Below are 20,625 nucleotides of genomic sequence, written 5' to 3'. Positions count from 1 at the left end.
TGATAAATAGCGTACATATATCAAAGACATCCGTAAGAGGGTCTGAAGGACGGGTTTTTTCCCTACTATATAGAAAAAAATCTATATAAGCTTTATATTTACCGATTAAATATCACTTGAATTAATCCTTCTGCTATTAGAAAAATAATAATTAAACGTGCTTTTTCAAAATACCAATTTTTTTTTTCCAACCAATTTAACAAATAGTCCATCTTCTGACAAACTAGCATAGTACCAATGTGTTAATAAGGAACACATCTTGTACACAACAAATCTAGAATACTATCATGAATCTTAGGGGTGATCAAAATGGGGGCTGACCCGCAAAACCCGTTGAACCAGTCCGGGAAAAAACCAAAACCGACGTAACCTGTTATATTATGGTCTGGTCCATGGGCTTGATTTCCATGAAAGTGCGGTCCAAGGGCCAGGCCAGGCTAACCCGTGAAAAAAATCTGAAAGCCAGTTTAACACAAACTTTTTGACAATTAGAGAATGATTAGGACTCCTCACACTAATACTGATATTATTATATTAATATGAAGTTTATGTAGTAAGATAAACATATAAGACCATCGGAAAAAAAATATTATTCTCTCGTAAATATTTTTTTTTTCTTTTTCTAATACCCACTCTTGTGTGCTTCATTAAATCTGAATGTGTAATGAACATAGCTTGGAACCTCTCTACTCGATTTGACTCTTGTTATCTTTAATAAATGAAAATGTAAGCTTGGAACAAAGAAGTGGAACATCTTCGTGATGATGTAGTATAAGCTCATGATGACATAAGCAAAAACTTGTTTCGGATCGAAAATCATCTTCAGCATGACATCAGCGGGAAGTTATGAATACTTTAGCATGATGTCAGCACGAATTTGACCATAATCTCGTGATTATCTTCATGATGATGCCAGCAAGACTTTAATACAAAGTCGTGATTGCGTAAGCATGATCTTAACCAATGACGTAAGCACGAATTTAACACAAACTCGTGATGATGTCAACGTGAACTTAACAGGAACTCGTGATGATGTCAACACGAATTTGTTCATCTTCACGTATTTATCAAAAAGACCTCAATTTCCGTCATTGATTTAGGACTAAATCATCCCTCCTAAATTGATGCCACTTGTATGTCCCGGTAACCTGATCGAGAACGTTTATAGTTATGTGAGAGTCCAGAATTCTCTCAAGTTAACCGTTTGCTATATGATTATCTAAATTCTTTCGTCAATTATGAAGTAAGTAATCAACCTAAGGCTATAACACGATTTTGTTGTTCGTATACGTGTTTATCGATCAAAAATTAGTCTAGTAATTCGAAGTGTCAAAATCTAATTTCATATCAGAGGTGTATTTATACTAATTAAAATAACTTCATGAATCATGGCCTTTGCACGAAGTTAATCTAATCCAGTCCATAACCAAAACACATATTAGTTCGTGCTAATGTCAGCACGAACTTAAAACAACGTGCTGCTGACGTCAGCACGAGGTACTAGTTCGCACGAACTACAAAGCTCGTGTTAACTCAATGTTAACTCGATGTTAACACGAGCTTTGTAGTTCATGCGAACTAGTACCTCGTGCGAACTAGTACCTCGTGCTGACGTCAGCAGCACGTTGTTTTAAGTTCGTGCTGACGTCAATACGAATGAATATGTCTTCTGGTTATGGACCAAATTTGATTAACTTCGTGCAAAGGCCATGATTCACGAAGTTATTTTAATTAGTATAAATACACCTATGATATGAAATTAGATGCTGACACTTCGAATTACTAGACTAACTATTGTTCGATAAACACGTACACGAGCTACATACTCATGTTATAGCCTTAGGCTGATTACTTACTCCGTATTTGATGAAAGGACTTAGATAATCATATAGCAAATGGTTATCCTTAGGGGACTCCTTACCCTCAACATAACCATAAACGTTCTTGTTAAAGAACCATATCGACCCAGAGTTAGTCGAACTCGACCTCAAATAAGTCGAGTTCAACTTGTCAAGTTACTCATCAAACAAATTACAAGAATTCCTGCAAGAAACATATGGTCAAACTTAACAGCAAGTTATGAACCAAAATTTAGACAAATGGCAAAACACTTGATCAATGCATCGTATAGTTATGTTTAATTGAACCCAAAATTAACATGTTCCAGATAAGTCAAGCTAGACAAAACACAAAATTATGAAACATGTCAAACCATAGAGGTCAAACTCGTCGAGTTTGACTTGTCGAACTATAATGCATAATTATGTCAAGCCATTACAAGTTGAGTTAGACCATTATGGTCGTGGTCGAGCTTGACTTTATGAAAAATCCTTAAACCAAATCACAATAATTCAAAGAATTCAAATAAGGCAAAGCCATAATTCAAATAATTAGAAAAATCCAAATAAGACAAGCCAGAATTTAAATCATAAGAAGTAATAAGGCATCGAAGGACATAAAGCATATAGGTCAAACCTTGGGTCTGGTCAAACCGTGGTCAAAACTCGCGTGACACAAACACATGGTCAAAAACTAGTGTGACAAAAATAAAATCCAAACCGAGCAATTTATTAGTTAAAGAAAATGCTAAACAAAGTCCATAGGGCTCCATTTAAAGTGCATAAAAAGATTGTACATTTCCATATTAAAAGCCTAACTCCTAAATTTTATGGTAAGTGTACAACTAATTAATGCATCTTAACGAAAGCCCTTAGGGCTTCGTTTATCAAAACCCGTTAGTTAAATACACAAATACATTATTCAATTTCAAAATCGAAACATATAAATTTTGTGTAAGTAAAGTTCTCATATCCGATATTAACACATAAAAACGAATTTAAATATCACTAGTAAGTATTCGATATGAAATTGGGTAGAGAATCACTTACTTGAAAAGATTAATCAGTAAATCAAAGATGTGTCTTGACGTTAACCAGTAATCACAAACTCGACGTGATGTGAACAAAAAAAACTTTGTCGTATGTGTTTATAGGGGTAAAAAGTCGGCTGACGCAAAGAAGAATGGAAATCAATATATACTCACACGTTACTTGTGTAATGATGACGATGTGGTGGCGGCGGCGACTGTTGCTGGTAGATGAGGCGTCGAGTGGTGTAGCTAATTGATGTAAAATAATTGATGTAAATGGTTAATGGAGATATTTTAAAAGATAAAGGATTAATAGTGAAATTTAATCATTAATGTTAAAGGGACATTGTAAGTGAAAGTATTTTAAAGAGGTACTAAGTCAAACATGTTTTCAACACTTTAAAAAATAAAGTGTTATTTTTTTATTATAATATAAGAATATAGATACTGAATGTAGAACTCTTTCGATTATGAACCCAGCCGAATCTTTTAATAAAACTTGGCCCAAGTGATATTAAAATTTGGCCCACATGTTTATTAAACAAAAATAGTTGGCCTAGTAGATAACTAAAATTAAGCCCAGTTGCTGTACAACTCGGCCCAAATAAACAAACAGCCAGACTTGGAGTCCTACATGTACAATGTTAACATTTACTGCATGTATGATTTCCTTTTTATAAATCTAAAATAAATTTGAACGTAATTCATTACATGAACTTTGCGGTGCAATGATAGTTGAGTAATAAAAAGCATCTAATATAAAAGTTAATTAAGATGTAATATTATTTTATTATTATGAATAATATGATCTAAAGTTATGACAGGTAATACATGAATATCTTATCAATCATATTTTCTTAAAATTAATAGATACATAAATAACTATGATAACGATTCTTTCACTATCAACTTTTTAATCGTCTATCAAATATGCTTCAAACTGTCATACAGACCAAGAAAATAATGTGTATTAGTACAATACCCGCACAATGTGGCAATGGTTGTGGCGGCGACAGAATGGTGGTGGGGACGACTGTTGGTGGTGGATTGTGGCGTCAAACAATGTATATAATTGATATAAAATGTTTAATGTGATATTTTAAAAGATATAAAATTAATTGTATAATTTAATTATTAATGTTGGAGTAGTGTATGTGAAAGATTTTTTTTAAAAATATTAGATAAAAATATTACACAATTTTTCTAGGATAGATTACTACTCCATACTTTTTTATTTTAGTTTGAAAAGTCGTATACTCGTACGAGATTTAAAAAAATGGCCCATCTCAAAATTGAAATGCAAAAGTAAATAAATATCGATATGGGCTTGTTTTTCTTAAGCTCAAGTACTCAACATGCTTAAACCCCAACCCAACAAAACAACCTGGTCTTTCTAAAGTCTCTAAACCCCTAAAATCTATTTCAGTCTCTCTTCTTCCTCCAGCTGCTGGCTAAAATTAATTAATTGCTCAATTTGTCACCAACGTTCCTCTTTCAGCCGTTCTCTGAAAGCTTCAATCTCGGTTTACCGATTCAGGTATTTCAATCAATCCGTTTGCTGTATCTATATGTATATATATACTTATGAATATTATAACATAAGTAAATGTTTACGCGGGGTTAGGATTGTAAAATGAAAAGCAATCAAGTGGCACGGCATTTTCAGAAAGTGACAACATCATCTACGATTTAATCTAATTCCGTATGATTCTTGTTATAATTATTATGAAAGATATGATGATGATATCGTTGATTTTATAATTCATTTTTTTTTAATTATACGAATCGTCTATATACAACTTGTGATGTATGTATAGATGCGTTGCTGATTTCTAGTATATCGTTTTCTACTTTTAGCTGCAAGTAAAATATTATAACATAAGTAAATATTTCAATCAGCCGTTCTCAAACCTTTTACTTGAATCTTTGCTTCTGATTCCTTGACCTCATTATTTACTTTTAGTTAATGTTCACGCGCACCATCTGTTTGAGGAAATGCCACAATGAAAAAAATAAAAATAAAACAAGTTGGGACAAATTTGAGTCAATTGAAAACTAGTGTGACATGGAACATTGCCCGTATTGACCCGCTCGCCGGTACATTTTTCCAGCTCTACGATATAGATACATGTCTTCATTGTGAACAGGGAATATGATCTTAAACACCTTCTTATGTGTACTATATGTACCTAGACTCGACGATAGAATTTGTAAATATAACTTCAGTACTGTTTTAAACGTTGTTACTTTTGTTGTTCATTTTATTCATATGTATTGGATAAACAAGTCATTGTTTTCGGCTATATGATGTACAGTATATTTGGTTTGTTACTTATAGTAGTTCCCATGTAGGTTTCTCACTCCGGTCCAGCATATCAATGGCGACAATTCAATCATCATCAAAGAAGCGAAAGAGCAAAGGACTAGGAGAAAACAATAAAAGGAAAAAGAAGCATCAGGATCTTTCTGATGTTAGAGTACTCGGTCAGCAGCTGCTCTCATCCCGAGCTCATATCAATAACATACCTCTGTTACTCAATTTTCTCGATCCAACGTCATCCCATCCTCCTGAAATAATCCTTGAGTCCCTTCTCTCACTGCAGTCCTTCTTCACTCCACTCCTTCCGCGACTCCCTTCTTCTTCTGCTAAACCTACAGAAGATCCTGAATCCATTTACCAGACATGGGTTCGTTCTAAATTTGATGAGTTTGCTCAGATCCTGATTCAGCTATCACTTTCTTCAACGCTTCCTGAAGAAGCTCTCAGAGTAAGTACATTATTAGTTTTCTTGTTTTTGGTCCTTCTATGTTTTGCTATTAGAGAATTACGTTATTGAAAAACTATCTTACTTGTGGCCTCGTCCAACGGTTGTTGAATGATGTGAAAATTTCAGCAAGTGGCGATGGATGCTCTGATGGAGTGCGTCAAGGTTGGAAATGCGGGCAAATTTCATACTTCTATATACCATAAGCTCATCAAGAGCGTGGTGAGTTGCTACTTTCTTTTGATTTGTTCATATAATTTGAGATTTGTAACAAACACAACCCTTTTACAGCAGTAATTACTAATTAACTAGTCAATGACGTATAGTCTCTTAGTTCTAGAAAAGTTATTAATTGTTGGTGCAAGTTTTATGTGGTTGTCGGTGTGCAAATCTTTGTCTTCCAAATAAATAAGCTATTCTAAACAACATTCCGTCGATCCTTTAATTAGACTGATTTTATTTAAGCTTGTTGATAGGCTAGAAGAGAGAATGTATACTTCATATACACAGTCAATATATATATGATAAACGATGCAGTTGTCTTTACATCTCATGTTGTCTCTAGTCTCTACCAAATGTTTAAGGCGGCACGCTACCAACTTCGATCATTAAGAGATACCACACACCAAGTTATAAAGCACTAAAACAAGAAAACTACTTCTTTATTCTTTTTTTTAGTGGAGGGGCTTTTATGTTGAATGGTTACGTTTAGATGCTTCGCTTTGGTCAAATTTTTTGGTTCATCTAATTCAGATTTTATTTATTTGACATTTTTATGATTTTCAGGTTTATTCTATTGAGGCCGACACTTTGTTAAGTTTGCTTGTGTCAAAATATTTCAATTTCATTGATATCCGGTAAAAAGATCTGATTATTTCAAGAAAATTTGATCATGTTTTCTCTTCTATTATTTATGCTAGTATTCATTATAATGACCCATCAGTGCTCTTTCTTATGTGCCAGGTATTTTACATACATAAGCTTGGATAAGATAATTCGGACACTCGATGTCAAAAAAGACTCTGGTAGTTTTTGCTCTAGGATTTTTGTGGTTTTCTTAATAAAGATGAATAATGTAGTCAGTTGATGTGTTTTTCCTTCTTTCATCTGATGAAATTAGTGAGTCTAATGATGTTTTTTTTCAGATGTCAGATCTGAAAGTGCCGATTCTGAAAAGCAGAGTCCGCCAAAAGCCAGGTTAGTGTTTGTCGTGGTTGATGTGGGGTCAAGGGAACTATCTTTTACTTTAGCATCATTTTATGTGTGATTGCAATACTAGTCATACACTAATGGTTATGATGCTACCTCTGCGGTAGTTATTATTACGATGATAGACCCATAATAGAAGTTAAATGTCAAGAATTGATTGTCTTGCAAGATCCAAATTAAGTGTGCCTTTCAAAATACCCCAGCCCTTCGATAATTTGTGTCATCTCATAAATATCTTTCATGCGTATTGTGCAATAAGTAATATGTACTTTAAGTTTACTTAGTGATGTCCATACACTTGTTATATTAGCTACAATACACTAGCTGATATATTTTATCATGTAGATATTTGCTGTTGAATTTACGCTTATTAGATGTACCATATGGGTCTATGAGTTTATATGTTGTGTGAACTATGAATATCCGTTGTTAGTGTTCTGGTCTTTCTACATGCTGCGTACAAGTGACCCCTGTGTGCTATATGTTCAGACATATAAGTGGAACATATATTGCTATCTGTTGACACTTATATCTTGATGGCCATACATATCAGTCATGTACTCAATTACGAGCATGATACAGTAATACATTTTTCTTCTATATATTAACTTGTTTTTTTTTATCTCTTCTTAGAACCGCATTATGTCTTCAAATTAAAAATGTGAATCGTAGTTTTCTATTTCTTTGATTGGCTTTACCGTTATATGACATCAATCTAACAATTTGTGTGTTTAAATGTAGTGGGGAGTTATTAATTCGCAATGTACATCGTTTAATATCTAAGATTCCTTGCCTTGAGCAAGCTGGTGAAACCTCTGAGTTTGAAATGTGGAATGCATCAGGTTAGAATTTTTATAGTATCTGGTTCATTTTATTCGACTCCCAGCTTCACATAGTTTTGAGCTAATTTAAAGATCCTGCCACTTGCACTGTAGAGAGTTTTTGAAACTATGCCATGCATTTGGGTTTTGTCAGCCGATTTTTGTCTCTTTTTATTTTAAAGATCACCATCAAGTTCTTACTAAAATTTAGTATTTTGGTGAAGTTATCCCATCATTATTTTTTTTGTTTAGTGATTTTCTATTTACAATAGACTTCTAATCTTTTCTATGTATTAGGGGTTTTCACCAAAAAAGGTAAAGCAGAGTCCAAGAAATTGATAGAAGACAAACATGGCAAGGTGAAGAAGTCTAGTAATGACGTAAGTCTTTGCTTTTATTACTTGTAGATTCTTTTCTAATCTTTATCCCTAGTAAAATCCTTTTATATTATCATATTATGCCACACATGCTTTACTTTCTTGACTAGGTGTTACTATGTAATATATGATGCATCATGCTTGTTTTGTTTATTAATTCCAGGCTCCATCTTCAGCTACTATTTCCAAAAAAATGAAGAGGAAGTTCTCTAAAGCATGGATGTCATTCCTTACGTTAGCACTTCCTATTGATGTGTACAAGGAGGTAACTCCACTTATCTAGACATCTTTGTTCATTATTTTATGTTCAATTTATGTAAAATAAAACAGAAGGTAATAGCCCAAGCTCACAACTTTCCTTCAGTACCTGACTGACTAATATTTTACCTGAATTCTTTTTTTTGGTTGTTTAGGTTCTTGTTACCCTTCATCAGGTGGTCATCCCTTATTTGTCTGAACCGAAGTTGTTATGGTGAGTCATATCTGATGGTGCATTCTATTTGTCTACTGTAAAAACGTATGTAATATATTGACAAATATGGGTTTACATGTGCAGTGACTTTTTGACAAAGTCTTATGACATTGGAGGCGTTATAAGTGTTATGGCTCTTAGCAGTCTGTTCATTCTTATGACAGAGCATGGTATAGAGTATCCCAAGCTTTATGAGAAGCTTTATGCACTTCTTGAACCTTCTATATTCATTGCAAAACATAGAGCCAAGTTCTTCCAGGTCAGATGCAAATCACTATGCGGTTTGTTTACAACTTGCCTTTGAATTTTATCGTTTTATAACGTAAGCTACTTGTATAGTATCTATTTGGGTATGTTATAGGCAGCCTAATTGTACAATGGATACTTCCTCTTATCGTTTCTTGGCCCCTCTGTAGTTGGTAACTTGCAATAGCTATATCATGCTAACGCCCATAATGTATTTGCAGCTTCTTGATTCGTGCCTGAAATCACCACTTCTTCCGGCTTATCTGGCTGCTTCATTTGCTAAGAAACTAAGTAGGCTAGCTCTAACAGTCCCTCCTTCTGGGAGTCTTGTTATTATTGCTCTAATTCATAATCTTTTGCGAAGACATCCTTCAATCAACTGTTTAGTGCACCAGGTTACAAATCAATATCTCTTCTTTTTGTAAAATATTTAGTTTTACTTTCACAAGTTAGAAATTCTCAATTCAATAGGATTTCATATTAACCCGCTCTGATCATTGAGGGTTGGGGGTGGGGAGATTGGCATGTTGCTTTAATGACATGTATTATCTTTTGTTAGTGCTTAATATATAAATTCTGTTATATATATATATATATATATATATATAGGAAGGGAATATGAGGCTGTTAGGCACATAAGTTGGGTGAAAAACCCCTCACAGACCTTTTTTTAAACCATAAAAATCATGGGGGGCCAAACATTTATTCAAAATATTAAAATATTGGTATGTGAGGGGTTTTTCACCCAAGTTGGGTGCATAACAGCCCCATACTCACTTTTCTCATATATATATATATATATATATATATTGGCTCTTTCTGTTGATTGCTTGCATCGTTTAAACTTCACTTGAAATCGAGGATTTCTTTAATGTCCATACTATAAAGTTAGAGAAAGAAAATTGTGCTGGTTGTCAAAACAAAGAATATTGCGCTGGTTGGCAATTTCTGAAAGTCTTATTCCTTTGTTTGACATCACCGATATTTTCCAGTAATCAATATCCTTTTTCTTAATTCGTTGTAGTAGAAATCTAGAAATCCAGTTAAATGAATTTGTGTCTAGATTTTAGTATCTTTTTGTTTTGGGTATTAGTCGATGCTCGATAAAATTTTGAGGCCTTATTACTGTTTGACCAGCCTTTAATTATTTCTTCCAAACATATTGACATCTTATATTTTTTGCAGGACGACAATGCTGAATCGGCCAAGGATGAGGCCAACATCAAATTAGGCATCGATCAGTTTAACAATGAGGAAACCGATCTTCTGAAAACTAATGCCATTAGTAAGTTTATGCGCAATATCGCTGTTGCATTTCAGTTCTTAACTTATTGACTTATTTTTAAGTTCACATAGATCATATAATGACTCCCCTCGTATTAGTTTTAGTATAGGCTTAGCGTTGGTCTTTTACTTATCTGATACATATAAAATCAGCAAAAAAAGACACCCATTTCCGTATTAATGTGGAATTATTATCACCTCTGTACTTTAAGTCATCTATCCTTGTCAGGGCACTCGGCCTTTAACATCTAATCAAACTTTCTTACAATACAAATGTAAGAAGTTTTTGCATATCGTACACCTTGTCAGGGAAATGTGAGTTGCTCCATCTGTCAATTCATATCGCCATCATAAGCCCCCTATTTCAACTTTAAAACTCTTCAAAGTTCAATCATTTAGTATTCAACCAATGTGTCTTGGTGTTTTTCATTTGGTTTGCATCTCTGGTGCTCAAATCAAATTAAAAGTGAATTATAAGTCATTCATCGTTAACTGGTAATATGAATTACATATGTTTCTTCGAAGTTTTGATTGTGGGGGCTCAATTGCTTAGACTGTTAGACGATCAAGTTTCACCTATGCGATTAGGGTCACTCATGGTGCATGTGTGTTGCAACCTTATTGTTGAAGTTAATTTTTGCAGGGAGTTCTCTGTGGGAAATTGATACCCTGCGCCATCACTACTGCCCTCCAGTGTCTAGGTATGGTATGCTTTTTTATGTGTATGTATCATTGGGTTGGGTTTTTGTCTGAATGTCTATGTATTTTCATATTGGTGTAGGTTTGTTTTGTCACTGGAAAATGATTTGACAGTCAGATCCAAGACGATGGAAGTAGCCGTAAAAGATTTCAGTTCTGGTTCATATGCAACAATATTCAGAGAGGAGGTATCAAATATTTCTATTGGAAATCCGACTTGATAAATGAATTATTGCACGTCATAATCTTTGGAATTGTGAATGCAGATCCGACGGAGAGTTAAACAAGTTCCATTGGCTTTCTACAAGGCCGTACCTACTTCATTATTTTCAGACGGTGATTTTGGCGGCTGGTCTTTCCAAACAGACTGATAACAAAAGAAGCAGTGAATAAACCACCTTTTCTGCATAAGACAATGACAAGAGACCACACTCGCTCCTCCATGATTTTTTTATAATCAAGTGCTCTTTTGTTCCTAGTGATTGCTGGTCTGATGAGGAAATGAGGATGGTTGGCCGAGCAAAGAGGACCTGGCGTGCAGAAAAATTGTTTACATGTGTACCAACTCTACATTTCAATTGTTTAGAAGAGTTTTTTTTGCCAATATCATACTTTCATGTATCTTTCGCTAAACGGAAATTAAATATGTGTGTGTGTATATATATATATATATATATGCTGTTGTTTCCCTTTCTGAGGATATGTGACTGTATAAATTGGTGCTTGATTTATGTTATCATAAATTTGATTGGAGATCTTTGATTAAAAGCACAAAAGGTGCACATGCTTGCTCATATATTTTTCTTCTATTATTGTTATTATATTTTTTAAGAAAAATGTTAATTGAATGCATAAAAAATTTATATCTTTTCAAATCAAAAGCCACTATATAACTATTTAATGCACCTTAACAAAAGTCTTTATGGCTTTGGTTAGCAAAACCCTAATTTTTTAACGGTAAATCTATTCTACACCTAAATTACTGACTTCACCAATGAAGCAAGAGCATCTAATAAGTAGGTTAAGCCAACACTTGCTATATGTGGTCTCGATATATTTTTATGTTTCTCTTATATTATTTGCATGCTAACTATCAAGCCTTTTCTACAAGGTCGTACCAATTATGGACAAATATGTCGGTCTACAACTTCTATACTGATGTGTTCAGGGAGATTTGCTTTAGGCAGACCGCAGACTTGAAATCAGAGATGGTGGAGATATGATTGATTGCACTGAAATTGGGTTTGAAGGTAAAGCCTTCCCCTTGTATAGATATAGGATGCAATATGCAAGTGATGCATTATTTTTGTGGAAAATTGTGATATTTATGGAAGAGTATCTGAGAATTGTTTTTACAATTGATTTCGTTGTTTTATTGTGACTGCAAAAGGGAAACTTGATAATGCTACCAGGTTTTCTTGTGGAAAATGCAATTGGAATTGAAATTGCCCGTGTTGGTGACAGTTTTAAGAAGAGGTTGATATGAATTTGACTAAACAGGATATTCGGCGTAGCGATTTGCATTTGTTTCGACACATTTAAAATGTATATGTCCCCAATGGCAAATCAATATCGTAAAACTTGTGCACACTTGTTAATATGGAGGATGCCGTCATCAACAATCAATGAGGCATTTTTTTCAATAAGTGTGCACAAGTTTTACGATATTGATTTGCCATTGGGGACATATACATTTTAAATGTGTCGAAGATGTAGACCTCCAGCGAACATTCATTTTTTTCAACAACCAAACTTGTGCACAAGTTTTAAATGTAAACCTTACCATTCATATCTGAGGCATTTTTTTCTTTTTCCCTTTGACGTTTTTTATACCTTGTCTTGGACCTATGAAGATCACCAAGTTTACATGTTTGCTAGCTCAGCACTTAATATTTATATGGTTGTTCGCTGGTATAAAGTATTATGTCTTCATCTCTGTTCTTTAAAACCGGGGATTATTGGTTAAATTCAAAAAAATTAACTTATTAATTGCTCAACATTCTTATAGAATCAAATGTTTCATATAGTAGTATAGATATCATGGATTCAAATGTGACTATTAGTCTTTCTTGGACAGAAAAGCTCGTGATGTTGGTGGCCTTTTTCTTATAGGCTATATATATGTTGGGTATTCAAGTTGATTTATACACATTTGATTCTTAATCCTCTCCTGAAGGATACTGCCTTGTAAAACTTTACTATTTCATTCCCTAGATATTGAATCTCAACTTTTTCTTTTTCCACATTTTTGGGCGGAAGTATACTGAGCTACATACGCTCGAGAAGGTGACTTGAGGCAGGTGAACAAATATTATCTCCATTACTCTAGCGAAATTTAGCTTCAATTTCATAAAAACTTATATTTGAACCCCTGATTTTACATAAGAACTAATAATTTTGATTATCTACAACATGACTCATGCATTCTTTTAATAATGAGAAATTCTTCCTTTTTCCTAGTGGTGGGGCAATATGTTATTTGTAATAGAAAAGATGAGAGAATGAAGGATGTACACCAAAGGAGGCAAAAGCATTATCCTCCCAACCAAAATTAAGTTATGTAAAGCAAAAGAGAAAAGCACAAATATAATGGAAGAGAGGCTTTTTACTATTATGTACTGTAGTATATGTTTGTTTGATTCCTTGCATTTTTGAGAGGTTTAACATGATTTTCAATTTCTATCAATCTAGCCCATTTTATATTCATACAGTAACTTTGGTTTGATTTTGAGAACAGGCTGATGTCGCGTTCACTGAAACATTTTAACAATTTAGTGCTGTGCTTGTTATTATGTGTTTCTTTGATTCTTGACGCTTCGTTAGTAGTAACTTCAAAAAGTGATATTGTAAATATTGGTTCCATCGTTTCAATGCAAAGCATCCTCGGAAAAGTCTCCACCATTGCCATGAAGGCTGCTGTTGATGATATTAATTCAGACCCAACAATTCTACCAGGAAGAGAATTGAGACTTTCTATTTTTGATGCAAACTTTAGTGGTTTCACAAGCATTGCTGGTGGTGAGATTAACTTTGCCTATTCAAGTTAAAAGAAAAATTTAGACTAGGAGTTTATATTATACTGCTAGGAGGATTTTTAAGCTATTCTTTTAAGATAATTTATCATTTTCTTTTTCATATATATGTGCCCTGTATTGTATTCAGTCAGTTCCTTATGTGTTTGTATATTTGATATTTTCAGCATTGAAGTACATGGAGATCAATAATGTAGCTATTATCGGTCCACAAAGTTCTGTGATGGCTAATGTGCTTTCACAACTTGCCAGTGAACTCCATGTCCCATTATTATCATTCACTGCTTTAGATCCCACGCTTTCACCACTCCAATACCCCTATTTTCTCCAAACAGCCCCAAATGATCTTTACCAGATGAAAGCAGTTGCTGCTATAGTAAATTACTTTGGTTATAGAGAGGTAATCGCAATCTTCACTGATGATGACCAGTTTCGTAATAGTATAGGTGTGTTGGGTTATGAACTGACAAAGAAAAAATGCAGGCTCTCAAGTAAAGTACCACTTCCACCTTACTTAAATCTAAGTCGAGATATTATTAAAGATGAATTGCTTAAGGTCATGTCTATGGAATCCCGTGTCATTCTTGTACACACTTACTTCGACGTGGGCTTAACCATCTTTGAGGTTGTAAAGAGTCTCGGCATGATGAGAAAAGGATATGTATGGATTGCGACTACATGGCTATCGACTGTTGTGGATTCTATTAGCATTTCTTCTGCGGATGCTGCCTCTTTACATGGTGTTCTAACTCTTCGACCCCATGTCCCATATTCCCACAGGAAAAGAGATTTCACTAGACGGTGGAAGAATTTAAGTAACAGCTCTATTAGACTAAACCCCTATGGTTTATATGCATATGATACTGTCTGGGTAATTGCTTATGCAATTGACAAGTTTCTTAAACAAGGTGGCAAGATTTCTTTCTCCAATTATCCGAATCTAAGAAAGCTATTGGGAACCACCAGATTGAATCTTAAATCACTTAGTACTTCTGATGGGGGAAAACAGTTGCTTAGCATCATGCTACATACAAATATGACAGGTCTGACTGGACCACTTTTGTTCAATTCCGACAGATCCTTGATAAACCCTGCGTTTGATGTTATCAACATTTTAAAAACGGATGGCCGTCTAGTTGGGCACTGGTCTAACTATTCCGGGCTATCAGTTCAGACTCCAAAGAGTTCTTTTGACTTGATACCACCAAACATGTCTTCTGCAAACCAACAATTGGGAAGTGTGATATGGCCCGGAAACACAAAAGATAAACCCCGTGGATGGGAGTTTTCCAACAATGGGAAACCTTTGAGAATTGGAGTTCCGTTAAGAGCTAGTTTTAAAGAAATGACAATGCAAGTCAATGGTTCGGAACGAGTTGGTGGTTTTAGCATAGATGTCTTTTTGGCTGCCATAAATTTGCTGAAGTACCAACTTCCTTACGAGTTTATCATGTTTGGGGATGGCCAGGAGAACCCAAGCTACTCGGAGCTTGTAAATCAGGTTGCGTCTAATGTGAGTAAAAATTCTTATACTGTACATATTTTTAGTTTTTAAAAACATACAGAACCCCATAGACTTGTCACTCAAAAAAGTCGAACCCAAGACCTATGGGTAAAAACCAAGGAAGCCACCTCATTTGTTTCCAGGCATTTGCCAGTTGATCTGTGTCTCATTGGTGCTTATATGTATTATTTCTATTGTCTGCAAGTTGGTCACCAACCTATATGTTTTCACAGATGATTGATGCTGCTGTGGGTGATATTACAATATTAACTAATCGTACAAAGACAGTGGATTTTACAGAGCCATATATGGAGTCAGCTTTGGTTGTAGTTGTCCACGTACATAAACCACATTCGAGTTCTTGGGCTTACTTGCAAGCATTTAGTCTGCCCTTATGGGGCGTCTTTGTTCTTCTCTTCTTCTTTTTTGGAGCAGTCGTGTGGATACTAGAACACAGATACAACGACGAATTTAGGGGTACGCCTAAGAAACAAATTGGTACTGTATTGTGGTGAGCATTTACACTACCTTATTCTTCTCTTTAAGTTTTAAGATTGAGTAATAACCTTTTAAGATTGTTTTTTTTAACAGGTTTACCTACTCAACTATGTTTTATGTGCACAGTGAGTACCAAACTTATGAACCCGTTTATATATATTCTATCAAGCGGGTCAATCTAGCTAGGTCACTTAACGATTGTGTTAAATGTATCAGGAGAAAACACGGTGAGCACCCTTGGTCGTGTGGTCGTAGTCATTTGGCTTTTCATAGTTTATTTTGTTAACTCAAGCTACACGGCAAGCCTGACATCAATCCTAACCGTGCAAAAACTACAAACTCCCATCAACGGAATTGAATCATTGATCACACAAAATGAGCTTATTGGATATCCCAAGGGATCCTTTATTGGTGATTATCTGGCAAAAGAACTTGAAATTCCAAAATCAAGACTCGTTGCCCTTGGTTCCCCGGAAGAATATGCTGAGAAAATATTGGCAGGAACAGTTGCCGCCATTGTTGATGAAAGGCCATATGTGGATCTTTTCCTTTCACAATACTGCAGTTTCCAGATTGTTGGCCACGAGTTTGAAAAGAGTGGGCTGGGATTTGTAAGTCTTTCTATTCAATTCTTTGACTATATGTAGTAGTTCAACCAACTAATTGTGCATTTGAAGTATGAGGTGACATCATGAAAATTCTCATAATTTGAGTTAGAACAAGTAATAATATAATGTTCAAAGTCCGAATAAATTTACTTGTGTTTCTTCATAATTTCTTTTTTAGAACCGCAAACTATCATGCTCCTACTCCTAAATTACACAAATGTCTGGGATGGAACCCAGGAGTCCAGGACTCTCGAAAGTAGAAAATAACAGGTGTGGTTTGTGATACATTTGTCAGGCATTTCCGAAGGACTCCCTTTTGGCTGTTGATATATCGACTGCCATACTGAAATTGGCAGAAAACGGAGAGCTTCAAAAGATTTACGACCATTGGCTCAACAAAACAGCTTGTGGCCCGCAGAGCATATCAGTGGCATCTGGCCAACTTAATATAGGAACCTTCTGGGGACTGATTCCCATGTTTGGACTAGTTTGTAGTGTCGCGCTTTTTGCACACTTATGTTTAACACTTTACAAATTCAGAAGACATCATCCTGAAGTCAAGAAGCCATTGCAAAAATGGCACTGTTGGAAACAATATTTGCAAACGTTTTTGATGTTTGTGGATGAGAAACAAGAGGTATCCACGAACAAGTTTAAGAGAAAGAGGACAGCTCTGGCATGAATGGCGGAAGTTAAGAAGAGAGTCAAGTGAATACAAACCCATGGATCGACAGCATTTATTTGCAAATATGTTAAAGTTCTGGAACTTTTCTATACTAGCTTGAAAGTCATGAGTAGTAATTAGTTGTTGGTTAATGTTTGGTATGTTGTAAGAACTCTCCTATCTGCTATGAGTAGTGTGTATATGCATAGTCAACTCTTCAGATTATGTCTTTATATGAAGTATCAAGCAATCAAGCGATGCAATTCGATATATCTGAAAGCCTCTCAGATAACCTCTCCATCTTTGTAACATCCTAAAGTAAAACTTCAATTCATACTCAGAATGTGCGTACGGAGAATCAACTCGTCCACTGATACTAACGTACGTGTCATGCCACATACCCGACACACTACCTGCAGAGATACATGAGTTTTGCACCCACTACACGCCGAGGGCTAGAGCTTTCTAATACTAATTGTAAAATCGCAAAGCTTGAAACGATGAGCTGACCGAATACCTTCAAATCAAAACTAAAATGATGGTGAAAGGTATTAAAAGAATTTTACATAATGAATCCTTCATTTTTATTATGGACTTTTTTGAAGTAGAACTTTTATGTGAGCAAAATCCATAAAAGACTTGAGTCCATCTATAAAAATTTTGCTTGCTACGTGAGTTTTCATCCAACTTTTGTCTATACAATCCATAACTCTTTTTTTTTTTTTTTTTTTTTTTTGCCATAAATAAGTTTTATAAAATCACTAAAATCAGCACCTAAACCGAGCAAACTAGTCAACAAAAGAACATGTAATTTCTTTTTTTTCATTCAGGATATTTGTCAAACTGTGCAATCTGAACTTCAAATTTGAAACTAGTCAAATAACATAACAATGAAGTAACTATTTCAGCCAAACAGGTCACTTAAGCTAGCAATTACGATTAAATTTCTTTTTATTAATGTTAACGATAAAAAGTAGATGATCGTCGGTTGATGGCCTCACCCAAAAAAGCGTTGCATCTGAATTCCTTTTTCCTTCCATTTCAAATTTTCATCTCCATATAAAAAAGCGTTCAATCTAAATTCTTTTTCCTTTCATTTCAATTTTTCATATGTATTACAAAAAAGCGTGATGTTTTATTTTTATTATATTATTTAAATTTAAATAATCGATCTAAACTTTTTTTTTTTTAACATAAACAATACTTTTGAGAAACTAGTTATGTTATCCGGGCGTTGTCCCGAAAGACATAATGTTCCTTTCAAAAACTTTATACAAAGATATATTTATTTGTTTGTTATTTAAATGTGTGTATGAAAATGTATTGTCATTTACAAATATAAGATATAGTTTTCATTTACATAATCTGAAGGGAGAAAACGAATGTTATATCAACTATATATGATTAATTGGAAAAAGTTTGACAAAAAAAATAAAAAAAATACTAAAATTATACTATTATATGTGAAATACAAAAAAATGAAAACTATTATATAAATCATTGTAGAAAATAAAAGACTGATAAACCTTAATACTATATTAACTTTGTACAATAAGTTATAAAAATCATAAACAATTGAAAGGTACGACAACTTTAGTGAAAAATAATAAACGTAAAATAAAAAAACTAACTCACGTTTTTTTTTGTGTTAAATTGGACGACCGATAGACAATATTAACTTGACACAAATATTAGATACTACAACGTCCGATTATAAAATTAGATTTACAGTGGCTTTTGTAAGTCTTGTTAGACACAAAATAGCATTTAATGATCATTAACTCACGTTTGAGAAAATGGCATGATTTGCAGCCATTATTGTTAGTACCGTTAAACACACAAATATAATTTAACCACCGCTAGTTTTCATTAGAGTGTTTAAAAACTTTTTAATGATGAGGACTATTGTTGTAAGAAATTAAACGACATGGACTATTATTGCCAAAAAAATGAGGTGACACGCAAAAACACGCACTAAAACTATATATATATATATCATATATACTTCCACTCTCACAAATCATTTAAAAAATCTTAAACATTAAGCCATGTGATTGAAAATAATGTTTAAATTTTTAAAAGATTGTGATGAGGAAGCATGTATGATACATGCTACTAGAAGCATATTTATTTTTCCATATAGTTATTTTAGGTATTGTGTAAAACAGGTATTAAAGTAAAACAAATAAGACTAAATCTTGACCCTTAGAACGTGATAAAATTGATGCACGAAAATTCACGAAACACAAGTATTATAATGATGCATGATAATTTTCATTATGCATGGTGATTTTCAGTTAAGAGAAACTTATTGTTTTATATAAAAATATCAGATTATATAATATGATTAGTTATATTGAGAAAATTACATTTTTTGTCCTTAAACTTGAAACTTTTTCAATATTCGTCCCAACAACTAACGCCGTTAGCTTTTCTCTGTTAAGGTTGTCCATGTTCGTTAATTTTTTTGTTCACTTTTCGTCCTTTTTTTTGCCCTTTTCTTATTTTTTTATTTTGATAACTTTAAAACTACCCAACAATATAAAAATAAAAAGAAACGTAGATAGCATGTATCATAATTGACTTTTTCATATGAATTGAGGAATCAAATTGGCAACATAAAAATGACTTTTTTATGAATTTGAAGAATGACTTTTCTTCATATGAATTGAGGAATCAAATTGGCAACATAAAAATGACTTTTTTATGAATTTGAAGAATGACTTTTCTATGAATTTGAAGAAGTAAAATTGTACATGTCAAAATAAGTCTGTTTCTTTTTTTCAAAATTAGTAGCATGTCATTATGTAAATACACTTTTCCATGTTCATGCAATTCATTTTACAAATGTGTCGGCATACAAATTTCAAAATATTATGTCATTTTTAATTTGTAGATATCATGTCATCATACGCAAACGCTTATGTAATCAAAAAATTGTTACAAATCCTTTGGATCCGAGATGTCATTAACTTAATGGTTATACACTACATACCTTTAAATCTATTTTCAAAGTGACATAAGTACATAGCCATATCCTTCAATTAGGCTAAATTAATAACAAAAACTACATTTATTCTTCTAAAAATATTAATATTTTAGATTAGATGGGCTTATTAAATATATTAGACGAAGATTGCTTTTAGCTCATTAAATTATAGGTGGGTCTACATAATTTCTTTTTACCAAATATAGAAATAAACGTAACATGCCGGACATCGCCAAACAAAACCATAAATTTCTTGATGTATTCTCAAAATCTATATTTATATTATCTTATAAAGTATTTAACCCCTTTCATTTTTTTCAAAAAAACCTTAATCTATCCGAACTACTCATCTCTTTTATTTAATAATTTGAATTTCTCCACCTAACATATCCATAATACCGTTAATAAAATTATTTACAACATATATCCCTCTAACTCTTAAAATAACTTCACTACCTTCTTTTTAATCAATTATTTTTACATTAATAACCACACCGTTACCGACACCGTCCCGGCCACCACCACCACCCGCCGTCTACGCCACCACATACCGTCGCATCACACGGGCATATATATGGCCAGTTCGAT

The 20,625-nt window shown here is 33.7% G+C and overlaps 2 protein-coding genes across 2 annotated transcripts; both read left to right on the top strand.

Annotated features, from left to right (window-relative positions):
• The first annotated feature begins 4,266 nt into the window (after positions 1-4,266).
• LOC122605443 (protein NUCLEOLAR COMPLEX ASSOCIATED 4) lies at positions 4,267-11,495 on the top strand. Its single transcript, XM_043778397.1, has 16 exons — positions 4,267-4,406; positions 5,222-5,637; positions 5,764-5,856; positions 6,421-6,491; positions 6,598-6,659; positions 6,780-6,831; positions 7,585-7,685; positions 7,962-8,044; positions 8,205-8,306; positions 8,455-8,513; positions 8,598-8,772; positions 8,981-9,154; positions 9,945-10,044; positions 10,687-10,744; positions 10,825-10,930; positions 11,009-11,495. Exons 2-16 carry the CDS (start codon positions 5,248-5,250, stop codon positions 11,111-11,113), a joined length of 1,731 nt encoding a protein of 576 aa, XP_043634332.1. The 5' UTR covers positions 4,267-4,406; positions 5,222-5,247; the 3' UTR covers positions 11,114-11,495.
• A 1,922-nt stretch (positions 11,496-13,417) lies between these two features.
• Positions 13,418-17,261, top strand: LOC122584076 (glutamate receptor 3.1-like). The gene is made up of 6 exons (XM_043756403.1): positions 13,418-13,760; positions 13,942-15,287; positions 15,512-15,789; positions 15,870-15,901; positions 15,993-16,387; positions 16,680-17,261. Exons 1-6 carry the CDS (start codon positions 13,484-13,486, stop codon positions 17,064-17,066), a joined length of 2,715 nt encoding a protein of 904 aa, XP_043612338.1. The 5' UTR covers positions 13,418-13,483; the 3' UTR covers positions 17,067-17,261.
• The last annotated feature ends 3,364 nt before the right edge of the window (positions 17,262-20,625 follow it).

This window comes from Erigeron canadensis, chromosome 1, assembly GCF_010389155.1.
Source record: "Erigeron canadensis isolate Cc75 chromosome 1, C_canadensis_v1, whole genome shotgun sequence".
NCBI lineage: Eukaryota > Viridiplantae > Streptophyta > Magnoliopsida > Asterales > Asteraceae > Erigeron > Erigeron canadensis.
This window is presented reverse-complemented; position numbering and strand designations above follow the sequence as displayed.